This window comes from Rhinolophus ferrumequinum, chromosome 15 (assembly GCF_004115265.2).
Source record: "Rhinolophus ferrumequinum isolate MPI-CBG mRhiFer1 chromosome 15, mRhiFer1_v1.p, whole genome shotgun sequence".
Classification (NCBI taxonomy): domain Eukaryota; kingdom Metazoa; phylum Chordata; class Mammalia; order Chiroptera; family Rhinolophidae; genus Rhinolophus; species Rhinolophus ferrumequinum.
The window spans coordinates 16,715,949-16,735,919 of NC_046298.1; the positions used below are offsets into that span (position 1 = coordinate 16,715,949).

At 51.9% G+C, this 19,971-nt stretch overlaps 1 protein-coding gene across 2 annotated transcripts; it reads left to right on the forward strand.

The window, feature by feature from the left end:
• Positions 1–443: 443 nt before the first annotated feature.
• Positions 444–9,712, forward strand: CA7 (carbonic anhydrase 7). Of its 2 annotated transcripts, XM_033129496.1 has the most exons (7): positions 462–624; positions 3,164–3,361; positions 6,576–6,694; positions 7,484–7,579; positions 7,682–7,744; positions 8,280–8,435; positions 8,950–9,712. In XM_033129496.1, exons 1-7 carry the CDS (start codon positions 585–587, stop codon positions 9,070–9,072), a joined length of 795 nt encoding a protein of 264 aa, XP_032985387.1. In that variant the 5' UTR covers positions 462–584; the 3' UTR covers positions 9,073–9,712. The 2 variants fall into 2 exon arrangements, with proteins under 2 accessions (XP_032985388.1, XP_032985387.1); XM_033129497.1 differs by lacking the exon at positions 7,484–7,579 and having other exon boundaries at positions 444–624.
• The last annotated feature ends 10,259 nt before the right edge of the window (positions 9,713–19,971 follow it).

Sequence of the window (19,971 nt, forward strand, 5' to 3'; positions counted from 1 at the left end):
AAGCTGAGAGGGTTAGATGACAGGAAGGACCCAAAGCTCGGCCCAGCACCTGCCACAGTGTCCGGCAAACAGGGAAGCTCCATTTCTGGACACTTGATGGTCAGTGCAATTTGCAGTTTATAGTGGACTCTCCAATCCCAGAGGACGCAGGGCCCAGAGCCCAGGTCCCCGGCGGTGGGATTTACTTCTCAGGGACAAGCCTGGGGAGGGGACGGGAAGGAATGTGGAGAAACCGCGCAGCCCTCAACAGGAGTGGTTTCTTGTGTCCCAGAGCCTGTACACGTGCTGGAGAAAAGGAGGGAGAGTCGAACGTCTTGGGCAGGAGTGGGATGCGGGGAGAAGTTTACATCCCCTGACCCCCCGCATCTCCACTTGGGGCTCAGTTGGCCTGCGGATGGGGGCCGGGTAGGGCCGGCCTCTGTCGTCCTGCGTGGAGGTGGGGGCGGGTCTCCCGGGAACTGCTCCTCCCGCCCGCCGCCGCTTTAAGAGGCTGCTCCGCAGCAGCGAGCGGGGCCGGAGCTGCAGCCGGAGCGAGCGGAACTGAGCCCAGCCCGCAGGTGCACGGCTGCGGGGACAGCAGCGGTATGACGGGCCACCACGGCTGGGGCTACGGCCAAAACGACGGTAGGCGCAGACCCCGGCCGGTCCCGATCCGCTGAGACTTGCCCCTGACACTTGCTCCCGGCCGGGTTTCACGGACCCGCAAGTCCCCTACCCTCCAGGCCAGACCTGGAACCCCCTTCCCATCCAGACCCCGGAACCCGGCCCATCTGCGGGCCCGAGCCCTGACTCCCCCGCGCCTGGCTCAAAGTCCGCGCTGCGCCCCAGCCCGCAGCCTCCCAGCTGCGCTATGCCGCCTCCTCCGCGCAGCTCCTAACGGCCGCGCTCTCTCGGACCCCGACCCAGACACGCACTCATCCCGGACTGGAGCAGGGGGTGAAGGTGGCCCAGGGCAACGCGGGCAGACGGGGCGCAGCGCTGTGCGCGGGTTCTTGTGCGGGGAGCGCGCACGGCGTGTGTGCCGGGACCTGCCGAAAGCCGGGCTCCGCGTGGGCAAGGGCGCGGTGTCCCTGGCAGAGATTCCCCCGCCGGGTGTCCCAGCTTACCTGACGACAGGTATGTAAGGGAAGGGGGCATTTAGGGTGCACCCATGTATCGGAGTGTCGGAACACATCCCAATGTGAGGCGTGGGAGCCAATGGCCCACGCCAGCCTCCGCGTCTGACCAGGAGAATAGCTCCTCGATTCTGCCTCAGTTTCCTTAGGATGCAGAAGAAGGAGAAGAGGCAGAAAGTGAGAGCCAGATGGCTTGACTAGGGGTCTGGGACAGGTCAGGTCTCTTTTGGGCTGTTTCTTATCAAGCTGGGGTGGGGATAGGGGTAAAGGTTTCCCCCTTTCCCTGAGGGGAACAATGAGGACCCAAGATCCAAGCTGCCTGGAAAAGACTCGGGGAGGACAGGTGGGAATTGCTGGAAGGGGAAGTGCTGGTGCCGGGAACACTCTTCATCCCCACTTCTCTGGGGAGATGCTGTCACTCTATGACGAGGAAGGAGGGTCCTGGACTACAGTCTAGGCGTCAAGAGGTTGCAATGGGCCAGTGGAGGGAGGGGGAGTTACAAAGGTGCTGTGGTGTCTCTGGCCCCCTCTGGGGCCCCAAGGACACAGAAGCATCTTCTGGAGGGGAAAACCCCAGATCGGAGCATGCAAAAGCTAGAAAGAGACATACATTCAGAAAAAAAGCAACAGAGATCAGGAGAGATGGTGAGAGAGGCAGAGAAGGGGTAGGTTGACAGAACCCATAGATCATCTTCCCCCAGCACCTTCTCCAAACCAGCTTCTGGATGCTTCCCCCAGAGTCAGAGTCCCCTGTCTCTAGCCTTCTTGCTAGTCCTGGCCACCAGCTCTGAGCCCCCAGTATCATATAGGACCTGCCCTCTGGCTGGCCACCCTACTGCTGTCCCTCATCCCACCAGACCCAGATCATCAAGTCCAGGGACACTGAGGAAGGGAAGGGCAGAGGATAGAGGTGTTGGCATTCTCACAGGACTTCAAAAATAACCCAGTGAGTCTGGGTCACGATTCTGAGTCATCTACTGGGGACACATTTCTGTCGGAACCTGCTGCTATTTTCTCAGGAAAACTTAAGAAGCCAAAAAACAGGGAGAAGCACCAGCCGGCAATAGCTCTAAAAATAGGCTGCGTCTCAGGATGTACCCCAGGGAGATGCTGAGCCTCTCGCTGTAGATGGAACCTCTAGGAGGCAGGTGGTGGGCGCCCGTGGGTGTGTATGCAGGTGTGTGTGTGTGTGTGTGTGTGTGTGTGTGTCTGTGAGTGTGTGCTTTCCTGTAGTCTCTTAGTGCAGACCTGGGTTTGCAACAGGGGGTGTTTGCATATGTCAGATAGAGTTGGCAGAGTGTGTCTGTGTCTGTGTGTGTGTGTGCACATGTGTTGCTGGGCCTGCCTGGCTGCTCTGGGCCCAGGGAGTACAGGTCACTGTGCACATGTGTGCACACATGAAAATCTCTATGGAGCTGTAGGAGTATGCCTGGGGACCTGGAGGCAGTACATGCATGTGCTGTGTTTATTACCAGTGCCCAAGTGTATGTGTGTGCGCATGCCTGAGTGACCCTCAGTTCCCTCATCTGTGAAATGGGGATCAAGCTGGTTTCTATTTCACAAAGTGGTTGTGAGGAACAAATGCATGTCACAGAGCCAAAGCCAGGACAATGGGTGCTTTTGTTATTACTATCACAAACAACAACACAAACACGGCCAAGGTGCAGGAAGAGACCAGATACCTGGTAGGGTCAGGTCAGGGACTTCAGATGCCTGGGGGCCTCTCTGAGCATGTATTGGCTTTTGAAGAGGCCTCACAGCCCAGAACCGCCCTTGAGCCTGTGGCTGTATTATGCTCCCTTCCATACATTACCTCTCTGGGCCTCCTATCAGCCCTGGGTAGTGAGTTTTAGTGAGGCCATTTCGCAGACAAGGAAAGAGAGGCTGAAACAGAGGGGAAGTGGCAGAGCTGGGATTGGAGCTCCAGAACGCACATCTCCCAAAGCAGGGGCTGAAAAGATACCAGGATGACCATTCCACACAGATGCCCTCAGCCTGCAGCCCAGAGATCTGGGCTGGCCTGAATCCTGCTCTTTCCCCACCTACAGGCCCCTCACAGTGGCACAAGCTGTATCCCATTGCCCAGGGAGACCGCCAATCACCAATCAATATTGTATCCAGCAAGGTTCTGTTCTCACCCAGACTAAAGCCACTGAAGTTTTCTTATGAGGGTTGCACGTCCCTCAGCATTGCCAACAATGGCCACTCTGTCCAGGTGGACTTCAATGACAGTGATGATCGGTCTGGTAAGTGGCCCCTGACAGACCCTGGCAGCCCTCCACCTGGGGTCCTAACCCTGTTTTGGGCAAGCTTGGGAAGGGCAGCATGCTGTGGTGGGGAAGGAAGGCTCCATCTCTCACCAGCTCTGAAGCCATGGGCTGAGCCTCAGGCTCCTTAGGTGTAAAATGGGAGTAATAAGACCTTGTTTTGCTCCCTAGGATCATAGAGAGGAAAAATAAAAATAACTAAAGTGATGTTTGGAAGGGCTGGCATACAGCAGATGTTCAGAAGCTCAGGAAATGCTACTTCCCTTCCTTCCCTTCCATTTAGTGCTTTAGGTTGGGTTTGTTTTCACTCTGCCCCATCCTTGACCTGCTTTGTAGCCTAAGGCCAAACCCTCCTCTCTATGGGATCTGGCCAACCCCAGCAGAGAGAGAAGGGAGCTAAAATGTCCTGTGTGCCAGGCCCCTTGCTAAGGTCACAGGCAGTTGTTTTATTCCTCTCAAGAACCCACCTCTAAGATGGGCAAGTAGAGACTCAATGAGCTGGGGAAAGCCCAAACCAGCCTAGTCCAGCTCCAAAAATCTTCTCTCCAGCCCACATACAACAATCAAGATTCCAACCATCTTGGGCCAGAGAGAAGCCAGCAGGAACTTGTGGCACTCTTTCCAAGGTCTCTTTGCCCTGGGATTAAAGTACAGATTCTTTCACGATAAACTCCTAGGCAGAGGCCTCAGGGGTGCTCTTCAGTGAAGGGATTGTATCCTTATGACCAGGCCTGTGAGGGGTGGAGTGGGGCAAGAAGGAAATCTGCTAGAGTTTCTTGTGTAAGGAAGTGACTGGAACTCTGCCCCTCCTCCCCCGCCCCATATACATATAATAAAAGCACTGAAAGGAACTTAAGTTTCAAATAGAAATATCAAAGGGCAGGGAAGTGGAGGGAAGCCAGATAGGAGTCATCTTAGTTGCTTCGCCCTGAGTTCCTTGGTAGGCTAGGAAAAAAGGGAAAGAGGATCAATTATAGTTCTGTTGCAGAAGGGAAGAAATCCTGCAGATCCTCAGAAGAGAGACACAGTAGTTCGTGGTACGGAATTCTAAGAAAAGCCTCTCACCTAGAGCTTTGGGGAGGGACACGGGGCTCTTGCTGACCCTAGATGAGAATTTATAAAAGAACAGTTTTCATGTAGCTGTTCCTTCTAAACAGCCCTCAGAGGGCTCTGAGGATTCAATTCAGACATCAATAGCTCAGTGTTGTTGGGGGAGGGCCCAAGGGGTCATGTCTCTGGACCACTGATCCAGGGGCTCACTTTCAGGCCTGGCTAGGGTTCCCTCCTGTACCAGAGTGCCCAGGCGTGAGGGGGCAGGGAGCCAGTGGAAAGAAGTGCTCAGGAGTGAGATAGTTGGGGCTCTGCCATTCACCAGCTATGTCACCTTGGACAGGGTACCTTTCTGAGCCTCAGTCCCACATCGTCCAACAGGGGTAACAACGAGTCCTGCTCCAGGTCTCTGTGAGGATTGATGGCTACAGAGTGCCAAACACAGAGCAAGTGCACAGTGAATGGCAATGTGTTCTACGGTCAGAACGGAAGGAGGAGGCTAAAGGAGCCAAGTTCAAGGGGTTAGGGAGGGAGTTCACTGTCTGAGACACCACACTCTGGAGTCCCAGGTAGGGCAAGGGTGGGCGCCCACAGGCCGTATCAGGGAGTTCAGCCTTCAGGCCCTGCTTCGCAGATAAGGCAAGGAAGCAAGGAGGGGCCTCTGGACTGTCCTGTCATCCTCCTCCTCACGGGGCCCACAGGAGGCAAGGCCCTGCCCTGGTCACCCATCCTGAAGGGGCCTAGTGGAACTCTGAGCCTAGGGTTGTCACCTGATCTGTGGGCTCACATTCAGGCCTGGCCGGAGCTCCCTCCACTGCCAGATCCCTTTCAGCTAGAAATTCAATCAGTCCCAGGAGGCCTTGTGTGTGGCCCCAGCTCACTGAATATCAGGGTCGGAAAGTTACAAAAACAGCATAGGAGGTCTGACAATTAAGATCGCGAACTTGTTGCAACAATATGGCTAACCTTTTTTTTTATATCAAAGGGACTATTCATTATGAATTTGTACCAACTGGATAAACAGTTAACTAAGTTTACTATTTGGAAGAGCTGAAAAGGCTGCATGAAAAAGTTAGACGACCTGAACTTTTCGCCAACCATTCATGGATCTTGCTCACACTGTCTGTGAGGGAGTTTTTAGCCAGTAAACAAATAACCGTATTGGAACACCCTCCCTACTCACCTGATCTGGCCCCCAATGACTTCTTTCTTTACCCAAAGATAAAGGAAATATTGAAAGGAAGATATTTTGATGACATTCAGGACATCAAGCGTAATACGACGACAGCTCTGATGGCCATTCCAAAAAGAGTTCCAAAATTGCTTTCAAGGGTGGACTAGGCCCTGGTGTCTGTGCACAGCTTCCCAAGGGGAGCACTTCGAAGGTGACCGTAGTGATATTCAGCAATGAGGTATGTAGCACTTTTTCTAGGATGAGTTCACAAACTTAATTGTCAGACCTCGTTAGTTGAACCCACCAAAGAGGCCGTGGGGGAGAGGCATTTGAGCTATCTGAGCCTGGCCACCAGAGTGGGGACCATCAGGAGCTGGCCTCTGGACAACACCAAGTCCTGGGGAGGCAGCACATCCTGGTGATTAGGGGCTTCGGCTCTGAACTTACAAAGGAAATGCAGGCTTATATCTTAGCTCAGTGCCTTGCTGTGTGACCCTGGGCAAATGCCTTGCCTGCTCTGTGCCTCTGTTTTCTCCTTTACAAAATAGAGATAATAATAGGCTCTGTCCCTCATGGGCTAATATGAGGACTCAACAAAACAATCCTTCTGCTCCAACCCTGGGTCAGGACTCCAAACATGGGCGAGCTATTGTTAGTGATAATGGGGGCCCGAGAGGCAACATTCCCACCTTCCATGTGAAATGAGGTAGGAGTGGGGAGGATGGAGAAATGTACTCTGTTGGTACCAGACTCTTCTGCCACCCACAGCCTATCAGAATTTCTGCCCTGGCACAGCTAAGGGCCTAGGGAATTGAGTGGGGACTGACGCAAGGCCAATTAGCCCAACCAATTTTCCAAATGAAAAGTATATCCCCCTCCAGGGCACTGCCCTGATCCTGGCACTACCATCTGCTGGGCTGTGTGTGGGTTGTCTCACTCTGATTGTCACATGTCCACTTCTACCGGCAGTGATGACTGGGGGCCCCCTGGATGGGCCCTACCGGCTCAAGCAGTTCCATTTCCACTGGGGCAAGAAGCACAATGTGGGCTCAGAGCACACGGTGGACGGCAGGTCATTCGCCTGTGAGGTAAGGGTCCTCCTCAACCTGAATCCCTTTACTACCTGGGGAAAGAGTAGGAGACTGGATAGTCAGGGGCTTGCAGATGCCTGGTGTAGGGCTCTGGAGAAAGTGAGGAGGGGTCCCCAGGGACCTTTGGGAGAGACACCCTCCACCCACCCCCAGCATACGGCCTCCATCTGTACTCTGCTCACTGCTGTCCTGGTCTGTGTCCAGAAGGAATTTTCTGAAGAGCAAGTCCCATCCCACTACACCCTCACTAACTAGTCTCAAGGACTGAGCTTCGCATTCAAGGCCTTGCCACGCCTCATCTTCCCCTGACCTCTCCTGTGCTGGCCTGCAAATAGTGAATCCCCTGCCCACACCTGGCTCTTTTATACCTCCAGGCTTTTGCACAGGCTGTTCTCTCTGCCTTGGAATACCTATCTCTCAGGGTTCCATCTGATAACCCCTAATTATTCTTTGGACTCAACTGCAGGTGCCACCTCCTCAGGGAGTGTCACACTGGATGGCCATTATCTATTTCACGGTTAGTTCATGGAGGGCAGGGCCTGAGCCAGATTCCTCTTTGGTCCCCTGGGGCTCAAGAAAGGGCTAGGCCCAGAGCAGGGTAGATGCTCTCTGTGCCCTTTAGGGGCTCCCCAAGGCCACTTAGCAACCTAGGCCTGAGACGTTTGACAGCCTGCCCCTCCTGCAGAGGGCCCAAGAGTCTGGTGGGAGTGAGGCAAGCCAGGCTCTGAGCTCCCTTGGCCCCTGGGAGGCGCTAAGTACGGGCCTGGCCTATTGTTACCCATGTAGCTGCACCTGGTTCATTGGAATGCCAGGAAGTACAGCACCTTTGGGGAGGCAGCCTCAGCACCTGATGGCCTGGCTGTGGTCGGTGTCTTCTTGGAGGTGAGGGGGTTACCCAGCACAAGGAGGGGTGTGGGAGGTCTGGTATTGCCCATAGTTCCAGAACAGAGTGGTGCTGGGCTCACACTACTGTCTCCCTGCCAGATGGGGGATGAACACCCCGGCCTGAACCGTCTGACAGACGCGCTCTACATGGTTCGGTTTAAGGTGAGACCAGGGGTCCATACCTCTGACCCAGAGCAGCCTGGTGGGGACGGAAGAAGAGAGTAGGTCCCAAAGTGCACCCATTCACTCTTCCATTCTGGCAGCAAACCCTCATTGAGATGAAGGGTGCAGATCAGCCGCCGGCAGTATCCTGCACCTGACTCCTCTTCACCAGGGTCAGTGGCTCCATGGAGAGCCCAGCATGCAGACTGGGTGTATATAGGGTTGATAGGATGCTTGTCACATTTGTTAATGGTCATCCGACAGGCAATGCCACTAAGGGCCGCTGCAGGCATGGGAGAGGACATGATGGCCAAAGAGGTCACGGAGCTTCAGCTTTTACATACAAGCAAATGGGTGAACAGGGCCCGGCCCCGCCTGGGGGATGACATCTGGGATCACAGACATGTGCCACAATTTGCATCAATGAGCCAAAGAGAAGCCTAGATTCCCGCTGACAGAAATGGGTAGGGAGGCTGCTGGTCTGGTCCCAGTGGGAGGTATATGCTGATTTCTGGGTTCCCCTACCCTGCCCCAGGGCACCAAGGCCCAGTTCTGCTACTTCAACCCCAAGTGCCTCCTGCCTGCCCTCCGGCACTACTGGACCTACCCAGGCTCTCTGACAACACCCCCACTGAGCGAGAGCGTCACCTGGATCGTGCTGCGGGAGCCTATCAGCATCTCGGAAAAACAGGTGAGTCCTCCAGGTGGAGCATCAGGTTGGAGGGATACTGCCCGCAGGGCCCACCCCAGACACTGTAACTCTCCCAACCAGCAACTCGCAGCCTGTGGTCCCACCAGTAGGGCTCCCATCTTTTGCTCATAAACAGTTATATTTTTAGATGGGAGTTAGCTTGATTGATAGTCATTAGGACCTAGACACAGGCTGGGAGGGGAGATCCCTGCATCCTGGGATCACGCCGGCTGTGTTCGAATCTGAATGCTGCATTTGCTGGTAAGTCTTAGCTCGTCGGGATTGGAACTGGAACTAGGTGGAGCAGGGTCTAGGTTCAGAGGCCCTTTAGTGAGTAATAACTGAGGTTGGGGTCCCAAAGAAAGAGTGAGAGTGGAGGATTGGGGACAAGCCCTAGGGGCGAGAGGAGGAAGAGGCAGAGCTAGCTGGGCGGGGTATGCCAGATGATGTGTCTGGGATCAGAGAGGACCACAGCACCCCTTTCTGCCCTGAGTAACTCTTCTGCCTTCTCAAGATGGAGAAGTTTCGTAGCCTGCTTTTCACCTCAGAGGATGATGAGAGGATCCACATGGTGAACAACTTCCGGCCGACTCAGCCACTAAAGGGCCGTGTGGTCAAGGCCTCCTTCTGGGCCTAAGCTGCCTGCCTACCCAGCCAGCCACTAGGGCACCATCTTCCCAAGGGCTTCCACATCAGCAGAAACCAAACCATATGAAGCTCCCTGCCTGGGGGTGCTATGGACCCCCTCCTTCAGCTGGTTTGTTCCTTGACCACCCTGGAGGCTTCTTGATGGGATCCCAATCTTCAACTGCCCTGGGGACAGGAAGGACAGGAGCTAAGTGTGGTCCAAGTCTGGGGCTGCCTCTGCTTTCCAAGACCCAAAGGCCCCGGGAACCTCCTTTTGTCTTCCCCACTGGCAGTGGCAGCAACCCCACCGTGAGCTCACACTGTGATGGACGAGACCGAGCTCTTTGGGGCAGGCAGCTGGCATTGTTAGAAAGACTTAAGCAATAATTAGAGGTGGGCAGAGCTGCCCTCTCGGCATTACCTCTTCTGCAGGCCTCCACCATGCACGAACCTCACTGCCAGGCCATTGAAATCAGCACCCAGCCTGCTGGAGGTAACATGGCCTTCTCCCTCCAGCCACCAGCTGCCATGGGCAGGCACTGGCTACAGCTTACGTAGTATCTTCCCTCATCCCCACCCAGCTACCAAAGCTCTCTACATGACAGCCCATCCATGCAATGATTAATAAATGTATTCATCCATGCAACATATACCCATTGAGTGCCTGTGCTATGTCAAGTTCTGTTCTAAACATTGGGGAGGAGCCGGTGATGAGTCAAGCACAGTATGTTGGGAGGGACATGGGTACAGAGCAGGTGACAGTTATACAGAGGGCTGTAGGGGCAGAGAAAAGGGGGAGGCTGCCTCTTCTGGTAAAGAAATTAAATTTCAGCCAGTATTCCAAGGCAGGGAGAAGGGAATATGTCTGAAGCCAAGGGAAGAGCAGGTGTGCAAGCTCAGAAGTGAGAGAGAGCCCAGAGTGTTTGTGGAGCTGAAAAGGACCAATCGGGCTGGAGCCCTGGGGGAGGGCCTGGGACTCTCTCCCAAGGCTAAGGGGAAGTCATAAAGGATCTGGGGTCGAGGAGAGGCAGGGCCAGATGTGCAAAGGGGGAAGGCCCCTGTGGAGAATAGACGGGCGGGCAGGAATGGCAACAGGGAGGAGGTGGTGCAGTGGCCAGGAGAAAGGGGACAGGGTAGTGGAGACGGGGAGCAGGGGGCTAGATGAGAGATCTAGGAGGTGGAGTCCAAAAGGTGGAGCATTTGGCTACCTCTGAGGGAGAGAGGAGTCCGGGGTGCGTCCCTAGGTGGAAAGTGGGGCCTCCACGTGGACTGGGAACCCTGGGGAGTTGCTGACTAGTGTGGGCACACAGCATTTTCAGGCTACTGGAGAGGAGAACAAGGAAGCAGTGGAATGTTGGGATCTGAGCTGAGAAGGGATGTGGAGGGTGGGGGGCCGCTTTGGAGCCTCTTAACTTAAAGTGGTGGGTAAGCGAGCAGGCCCGGGATGGCAGGAGGATGGTTTTGCCCGTGCAGGCACTCCTGGTCTGATGTAGTGGCCGTTTTCTACCTCCATGTTCAGGTGATGGTGAGAAAGGTGGTGTCTGGAAGATAGTGTTTACTCAGCTTGGGAGCCGGTGACAGCAGGGAAGTAATGTTGGTAATGCTGCCTCTGAAGGCAGGCAAAGGGCCTGGGGCAGATGTCTGACTCGCTCTCTATGATCCAAGAACTGTCATTACCCTCGTTTTACAGATGAGGACGATGAGGCTGGGCAAGTGGCAGAGCAGGATTTGAACCTGAATTTGATAACTCTGTGGCTCTATGCCAGAGCCACTTGGTCCAAGGGAGGCGGGGATGGGCATGGTGGTGGTCACATGGAGGTCGTACCACAGGCCTGATACTGCTGGTCCTGCCAGGGACCTTGGCCAGACCTTGGCCGGGGACTTGAGAAATGGGAGCTGGATTTATAGTAATTATCCCAAGGCTGCCAAAAATCCTCACTCCCAAAATCCTTCCCCCTTAATTTATTTTTTAAATTTAAAACTATTTTAAAACCCAAAGTGGCCACTTTGTGTTATAATCACACGCCAAGATTTGACCCTATTCCCTCCAAATGGGATGCACCAGCTGGTTCCAAAATGCCTCCAGCAAACCTGGCCTCAAGGGACCCAGGACTGGTTCCTGAATCCTCATCTGAGCCGAGATTGCCTCCTGGGAGTGATGTTGGGCACATTTGGAGCACTCAGGACAAGAAGGGCTCTGCTTGCTTCCCAAGATCCCAAAGAGGCCCTCTCTGGGGAGCCAAGGTGGCTCTGAAAAAGACCTGGGTGGGCTGGGGGTCTCAGTGGTCCCAGCATGCCCAGTCTGTACCCAGGGTAGGGGCACAGTTTCCCCCCAAAGCATCTGCTGGAGGAGCCAGGCCCTGGACCCCAGAGTGGGAGTCTCCCCTCTTTGGGGTGGGCCTCTGGAGATGAGATGACTGTGAAGACCCAGCCCCCCAGCGCTCTGCCTGCAGAAGACTTGCTCCCAAACCCATGGTTACCTCCACAGCTTCCGCTGCTGCAGAGTGCTGAGCAGGGGGCTCCCTTTAGGGCTGGCCAGGGATACCCACCTGCCAAACCACTCATCTGTAGGGAGAGTGGTCTGTGGCCTGAGCAAGGGTTGGGGACAGGGACAGAGATGGGTCTGAGATGAAGATGGCAAAGTAACCTAACAAACTTGTTAAAAGGGTCGACGTCAGGAAGGGGCCACACTGACACCCAAGCTGACAGGGCCCGTCAGCTACAGCTGGAACTGGCCTGGGGGTGTGGAGGGGACTCAGATAACAGTACCTGCCCAGCCTGCACATCTTGGGGAGCCTCCCATGTCCATGGATCACTGCATCAACTCTGAGTCCACCCTCAAAGGCAGAATGTACTGCTGGTTCATCAAGATTCAAGGCGAGTGGGGAATGTGACTCTGAGCTTAGAAGATTCTGGTATTTGTCCTGCAGCCAGAGGCAGGGCCTGGGAAATGCATCCCTTTTGGTGTCTTCTCTGCTCACAAACTCTGGAGCAGATGCACTGGCTTTCACACCTGGGCTTTGCACCACATGTCACTCAAGCCCTCCGGAGCTTGTGTCCTCCCCTGTAAAATGGATATTACGTCATGTGAGCCACATACATAATTTAAAATTTTCTAGTAGCTCTATTTTAAAAGGTAAAAAGAAACAAGTATATCTAATTTGAATATCCAAAACATATTATCATTTTAATGCCATCGATATAAAAAATTAACAAAATATTTTACATTTTTTGTGTTAAATTTTGAAATCCAGTGTGTATTTTATACTTAGAGCAGCACATCTTAACTCAGACTAGCCACATCTCTAGTGCCCAAGTGCGCATATAACCAGTGGCTACCGTATGGGATAGTGCAGCCCGAAATGGATGTCCCCCTTTGCAGTGGGGCCTGCTAGCGAGGTGTCCATGCAGGCCCTCTGGCTTGGCCTGTAGTCAGGCCAGGTGGTGGCAGGAGTGAATCAGATCTGCTGCTCCAAGACTCTGTCCTCCACAGGGGGGCAGTCTCAGAACATTTGATACCAACTTGGCTCCCTCCATCCTCCACCAGGAAACCTCCCTAACCTCCACCTTACTCCAGCCAGGCTGACCCTGCCCCAGGCCACCTTCAGGATCTTTGCTGTTCCTCTAGGAGAAAGGCCAAGACCCTTAGCAAGGAGCAGACCACAAGAGACTGTCAAGAGTCAGGGAAGGTGATAGTATCCCTGAGAAGGGTCCTGGTTTAGTTGAAGAGACTTGATTAGTCTGGGAAGGCTTCCTGGAAGAGGGGCCCAAAGCAAAGTACAGTTGACCCTTGAACAACATGAGTTGGAACTGTACGGGTCCACTTATATGCAGATATTTTTCAATAAATACTGTAAACGTTTTTTCCTTATGATTTTCTTAGTAACATTTTTTCTTTAGCTTACTTTATTGTAAGAATACAGTATATAATACATATAACATACAAAAGATGTGTTAATCAACTATTTATGTTATCGGTAAGGCTTCTGGTCAACAGTAGGCTATTAATAGTTAAGTTTTGGGGGAGTCAAAAGTTACATGCAAATTTTGGACTGCACAAGGGGTCAGTCCCGTTAACGCCCAAGTTGTTCAAGGGTCAACTGTAATTGGCATCCTCAGCAGCTCCTGTGAACATTTACCAGACAGAGAGGAAGGCCTTGTTCCCCTCCCCACCCCCAACATGTATCAACAAAGACGGGATGTGTGGCTGGGGACACAGGGGTCCCCACGTTCTGGAGGTCTCAAATGCCAGGCAGAAGTTTCCCTTTCCATCCAGGGGCCACGAGAAGCCACTGGAATTCTAGAGCAGGGGCTGAGGTCCTTCTGGATTGGAAGGAGAGGATTTTCTCTGAGGCTCAGACAGCACTAGGCATCATTTTGGCCCGAATCCACCTCCCAGCACAGGCAAATTCTCGCAGGTGCAATTCATTAGCTCCTGCTGCCCCTCCTTGGCCCGGCAGAATGGATTCGTGCCTGGGCCCTAGCAGTTCATGGCTTGGCAGTCTATGAATCTAATCTAACTCCCTCCAGCTGCAACCCAAATGTTTTTGTCTTCAGGTGTATGTCAGGGTAAGCAGGTGACTCTTTATTCCAACTGAGCTGCTTATTTGGGGCAGGCATTATGGGAAAGACATGGAGACACAGGAGAACCAGTGTCAATTGGGCTCCCAGGGGACCCTCAGGTTTTCAGGAAGAGGCTCTTTCTCCTCCTCCTCCTCCTCCTCTCTTAGCTCCTGCTCTGGGCACGGATGTCTCCAGAGGGTACATTGCCCTGTCTCTCCAGTTACGCAGGCCTCTGGGGAACTGGAAAGTGGGTCCTTGCTGCTGCTGCTGCTGCTGCTGCTGCTCTTAAGTGTTTAGGAGTAGGGTTTGGGGGTTACAACTGTTTCAGCTAGAGGAAGCCACAGCACGGATCAATAAGCTGCCCAGGGAATCCCGGAGCATCCAAGCTGAAAGAATTCCTGGTCTGACCCCACTCTACAGATAGAATGACTGAGGCACAAGAGGGAACAGAGTCTGCCAAAGTGAGTTGGTGGGAGACCCAGGATTCATGACTCCTGGTTCAGTGTGCTTCACTCATCAGGAGAGCCTTACATATCAAAAAGACCCTTACATGAATAACTCCCTACTTGCCAGTCATGGAGCCTGAAATCCTGCCATTTGAGCTTCAGGGCTCAGTTAAGACATAGTCCTCTTATAAAATGCAAATGCCACAGTCAGTAACACCTTATTGGCGGGGAGGGCGGCAACGATTTTATCACCTCCTTTTCAGTCTGCTGTGTGACTTCTCTTGTCTCCTCGGTTTCCACACCTATAAAATGGGTCTGTGGGAGGCCCAAGGGGCCAAAGGTAGGACTTTAGGGAGGAGTAAAAGGAGATTTCCCAGAAGCAGAGTCAGGTTGTGACTGAGCTGGAGGCAGACAGCTCTGGATCTCAGGATGTGGGTCACCTCATGTGCCCCCTAAGCTGAAAGTGGCCATGGTGTTGGGCTAAAGCTGGCAGGAACAGGTGACTGCAAGAGCCTCCCAAGACCCCCAGACCTTTGCCCATCAATGTAAAGGAGAAGACCTAGGCTGAATTTCCTACCAGCCCAATGTAATCAGGAGTCTGCACTACATTTAACTGATGTACAGAAAATAAAGACATTCCATGTGTTTCACATAACCAAGTCCATGAACTATGACTCATACAACAGTGATGTCTGTACTTTAGGAGAAACCGGTGCTTGAAAATGCTTTCCCTCCTAGGAGAGCAGAGCTTTAATGGTATAATTTCAGGCAGGAGCAGGTGAGCTGAAAAGATATTTTGGGGGCAGCCCAGCCTTTGAAACCCTGGCCCCAGCATTAAATCCAAAAGCCTGTGGTTTCTGTTGAAAGTAGAGGGGACCTGGTGGGGAGCTCCTCACCCTGTGGGACTCAGTTCTGCTAGATGCACAGCTGCTCACATGGGTCCTTTGACCCCAGGTTGGGGTAGAGGGCTGCTTTAACTGGCACCAGCACTGGCTCCAGCAACTCCTGGGGGCTCAGGTCAGAGCAGCAGCAGCCAGCTCTACAGTCAGTCGTTGGGGCACCTGCCTCCATCCCAGAGTTGCCTGAGGTGAGAGGTCATGTTGAGGAAAGAAACTCAGGTGTCTGGCAGTAGTCAAGAGCTGACCTACCTCAGCCAATTCACTGAATCCATGCTATAAGCTAAAACCCCTAGAGATGGACCCTTAGCACCTTTGGCTATGCCAGGAAATGCAGGCTTTGGTTCCTTCTTTTTCTTCCCCGCTTTATACTGACACCCGGGAGAACTGGGGTTGCAGCTGTGGGAACAGAGACAGGAACGGCCAACAGTTAGGCTTCCACTATAAGACCCAGAGCCCCTTACCCCAAAGCCTTTTTACTTTAGCGTAATTACAGATTTAATGGAAAAATGGAAAAAATAACACAATGAATGTCCACAGACTAGTCGCCCAGACTCCCCATTTTGTTACATTTGTTCTCTCTCTCTCTCTTCATATATGTACACTTTTTGGAACTGTTTGAGAATAAGTTGTAGCCATGATACCCTCTTACCCCCAAATACTTCAGTGGATTTTCTAAAAACAAGGACATTCTCTAACACAACCAATCAAAATCAGGAAATGAACGTTGTTACATTACATCAACATACCTTATTCAGATTTTGCTAACTGCCCCCGTAATGTCTTTTGTAATCCCCCCAAATTCCCAGATCAGGCAGTGATGGCATTCAGTTGTCCATTCCCTGCAGTCTCCTTTTCTCTGACAGTGCCTCCATCTTTGTCTTTCAGGACATTGACATGGCTGGAGAGTGCAGGACAGTTTAGGTGGTAGGATTTGACCTCCGCTGGGTGTGTCAAATGTTTCCTCATGAAGAGATTCAGGTTATGAACTTTTGGTAGGAATATCACAAAAGTGATCCTGTATTGGCCTCAGGCACACAATGTTCATTTGTTCCATTACAGGTAATGTGACCTTTGCTTTTTCGTTTGGGGGCTTTTTAAATTGAAGCATAACATATATACAGAAAAACACATGTACTCAATGAAATTTCACAATCTGAACACACCTGTGGACCCACAACCCAGATCTGCAAAAGTACATTTCCAGAACCCCGCAAACCCACCACGTCTTCATCAAGCTCCTACCTCCCCAAAGTAACCACCATCTCACTTCTAATACTGTAAATCACATTTGTCTGGTTTTGAATTTCAAATGAATGAAATCATTCATTTCAGAAACTGCTTTAGTTTCTGGCTTTTTTGGCTCAGATTGTGTTTGTGAGATTCACAAAGCTGACTTTTTATAATAAGAAATGCAATACCTCCCATTATGAGCCTTCAATGAAAATTACAGAAAATATAATTTATCTACACACATAATTTCAAAAAATCAACTTAATGCCTTAATTGTAATGTAAAGGAGAGTCATTTATAATATATAATAAAATATACTTATATATACAAACAGGTAATTTTTAATAAAGTAATACATGTATCAGTATGCAAATGCTGGGGCACAAGGACAGTAAAGACGTGATGAGGTCTTCTGATGTTTGCACGCATATTCGGAAGCCCCATAACATGGCAGCTACAAATGCATTTGGGCAGAGAAATATGAATATTGTTGCCTTCATGGTATGGTTTTCCTAGATGGTGAACAACTCTTTATAAAATTCCAAACAACACAAAGTATAATGATTTGCTATATACTCAAACTGTGCAAGCATCACTTTGTGTTTGCAAATTAAATGGAACAAGGTCGTAGGCTCAAATGGAGATTCTTCACCTGCCTGAACACCCAGGTGAGACCTTCGGAGGTGGAGCAGGACTCAAACAATGCTTTGCTGTGTGAAACTTCCCTGTAGGACTCCTGGCACCCCTTGTGTCTCCCCAACCATGTGACAACCACCCCCAGAGTCCCCAAATGGTCTTTGGGTGGTATCACAAGTCAAGGGGATGAGAGGGGAGGCCGTCTAGGGGTCAGAGAACCACAGGGAGGGGCCCCTGAAGAAGGCACAAGGTAGCGGGTTGAGCATGGCCTGAAGGAAGTAGACCCCTAAATGAGAGCACTGATTTCTAAGGTGGGGCTTCCTAGTGGCCAGCTCCTGGGGTAACAGTCTGGTCTCTGGAGATAGAGGGTTGGGGACTTTCTGTGGACCTTGCTGCCCATTACCCAGCTCCTGCACAGAGGATGCCACCAGGACCGACACTTTCCTGGACCCTGCAGGGACAATAGACAGTGGGGGCCCTGTCAACCACAGCCCCTGTGAGGACCTCCATGGGCTAAAAACCCGCAAAAGCCACACACTATGGGGCCCTCACATATGTAATTAAATATAAAAATAATACAAAATAATACTAAACTGACAGATAATTATAAAGAAGGTAAACAGTTCTGATTTCTCACATGATCTTTCTATTTTAATAGAATATTAAATAAATTATTTTAAAGCATCATCTGTTGGTGCCCCTGAGAACATGCTCTATGGGCCTGTGAGGTGACCCAACAGTGAACACAATCCATGGATTGACCTATTTAATTAGACCCACGATCTTCTGAGGTGGGTACCATTCTTATCTCTATTTTGCAGATGAAATACTTTGCAGAGGATCAGATGCTTGTTCCAGGTCACTAGCAGGAGTTGCTGGGGCCAGGACTGGCCTATCTCAGAGACAAGCCTAAACCACCACTCTCTAGGTCCCTTAAAAGGTCTTAGCCAGCCTCCCCACCACTGACAGTGTCAGTTCCTGGTGTTACACTGTGGACACACTCTCTCTCTCTCTCTGACTCTCTCTGTCTCTCTCTCTCTCTCTCTCTGTCTCTCTCCACCCCACCCATCAACTCTGGGAAGTGAATTGCTCAGGTGCTTCCCGTGGTCTGTTTACGCCCCCTCGTGGCCATGTTGGAAGATGTAGCTTGGTCTCTAGTGCATCTTAGCCAGCCATCAGCAGCAGGGGCCCAGCCTAACTGTGCTGGGAAAGAACCTTGCCCAGCAGGTTACTGCTTGTCAAAATATTTGACTATTTTTGCCGTTGTTTGTGCTCCTGCTCTGCTGGCACAGTAAGCTCTTGCTTCCTTTGTTGTCCAGCCTCCAGCACTGGGCAGAGCAGGCAGCTGGTCAGTGCCACTGAGTACCACTGGGCTACTGGGGAAAGGGCATGCATGGAGAGCCGAGGCAGTGGCCCCACTATTCCTCAAAGTTATGAAAGATAGAAGAGGGCTGACAGGGGAACAGCAGGGGCAAAGGCCTGGAGGTACTTACATGGAACTGAAAGTTAGTGTGGGGGAAAAAAACTGAATTAAATTTGACCCAGTCTCCAGCATAGCCTGGGACTGGGGGTGCCCTGATTACAGTGACAGGTCCCAGTTCTTCTGACAGAAATAGCTTTGGAGCCAAAGAAAGGAGGACGGCTCTGCCTCAACATTTTCACATACTCTGCTCTCTTCCACTAACGGTTGCTGGGCGGGGGGGGGGGGGATGTCTGCCCCCACCACACACATGGGAATGGCTGTCGCCATTCACCAGATGTAGAAACAGAGGCTCTAAATTCCGCTGAGGTCCCTTGCCCAAGTCGGGTATATAAAGATGGCAGTGCTGGAGTTCTCACGTCTGCTTGCCCCAAGGCCAGCCTCTGAAACCACCACATTACACAGGTACCCTGTCCCAAAGGAGATGCTTTCCTTTTGGAAAAGCAGGTGTAAAAAATGCTCAGGGACTTGGCACTTTGTAAATGAGCTCCAAGGCCACAGTGCCACCCTGGTCTTCAGCAGGGCATAAAAAATACCCAGTCCGTGAATTCTCAGCCTCCCAGGAGAAGTGGCGTGTTCAGGTGGAGGCTCTGATTGTCTACTATTGGCTGATTAAAGTACATTTGGTTTCCCACAAGCGTATGTGAAATGCTGCATTGCCCACTGGGGGACCAGGCTCAGAAAAGACGCATACTCGTCCATTGTTAGCACCCATGAAGATGAAGGCCTTATTTAAATTTTGGTCTTTACCTAAAGATAGCTCAACAAAAACACAGTGTGGTGAGAAGGTAACTGTCTTGCCTGGAGAGGTGTACAGGAGTTCTCCCTCTGGATTTGGAGAAGCCCAAATTGTCCCCTAAGGATGTTAAACATAGATAAGAAGCTTCTACTGTGTTTTCCTGAAAATAAGACCTAACCGGAAAATAAGCCCTAGCATGATTTTTCAGGATGACATCCCGTGAACATAAGCCCTAATGCATGTTTTTGGAGTGAAACTTAATATAAGACCCGGTCTTATTTTGGGGGAAACACAGTAGGAGAGGGGCTTGGCTATGAGTCCAGAGAGCCGGGCCCAGACCCTTCTCAGCCACAAGCTTAAATGGGGCACCCCTGGGACCGTGGGGAAATCAGTTCAGATCTCCAGACTTTATTTTGCTCTTCAAAGAATGAATATATGGGTGTCTCACAAAGTACACGGGTTCTGTCAGATGTGACTAAAATTTACAGCAAAAAGAAGGTTCATGGTGAAATGTTTGGCACTGCTGCAATACAGGTGGATGAATTCCTTTTGCTGCATGACTTTTCAGTTCCTTGACTATGCCATTGTTCATTGTGTACTGTTAGGTCAGCTACGGGCATGGTCAAAGCGGCTAGGAGCCAAGTCACACCCCTCTGCCAAGTCAGACCCCTCCCCGCATGACGGAAACTGGGGCCCCTGGCTTTTCCCCAAAGAGGCGGCAGACTTCTGGAGTGATAAACAACTCCGGATGCAGCCGCTTGCGCCAGATCTGCGCTGGGGGGCCTGCCCAACTGCCACCTCACTCAGCCAACCCCCACCCCCAAAATCGCATATATGCCTCCCTCGCTCTGCCCTGGGCGCGACTTCACCGCCCCGTCTGCGGGACCGGTGAACCTCGCCAGGGGGCGCAGAATAA

Excerpts from the sequence above, each read along its gene's own strand:
- CA7 (XM_033129496.1), top strand. The coding sequence starts at position 585 with ATGACGGGCCACCACGGCTGGGGCTACGGCCAAAACGACG. Across the intron at positions 625-3,163 it reads GGGCTACGGCCAAAACGACG|GCCCCTCACAGTGGCACAAG; the intron begins GTAGGCGCAGAC and ends CCCCACCTACAG. Across the intron at positions 8,436-8,949 it reads TCAGCATCTCGGAAAAACAG|ATGGAGAAGTTTCGTAGCCT; the intron begins GTGAGTCCTCCA and ends TGCCTTCTCAAG.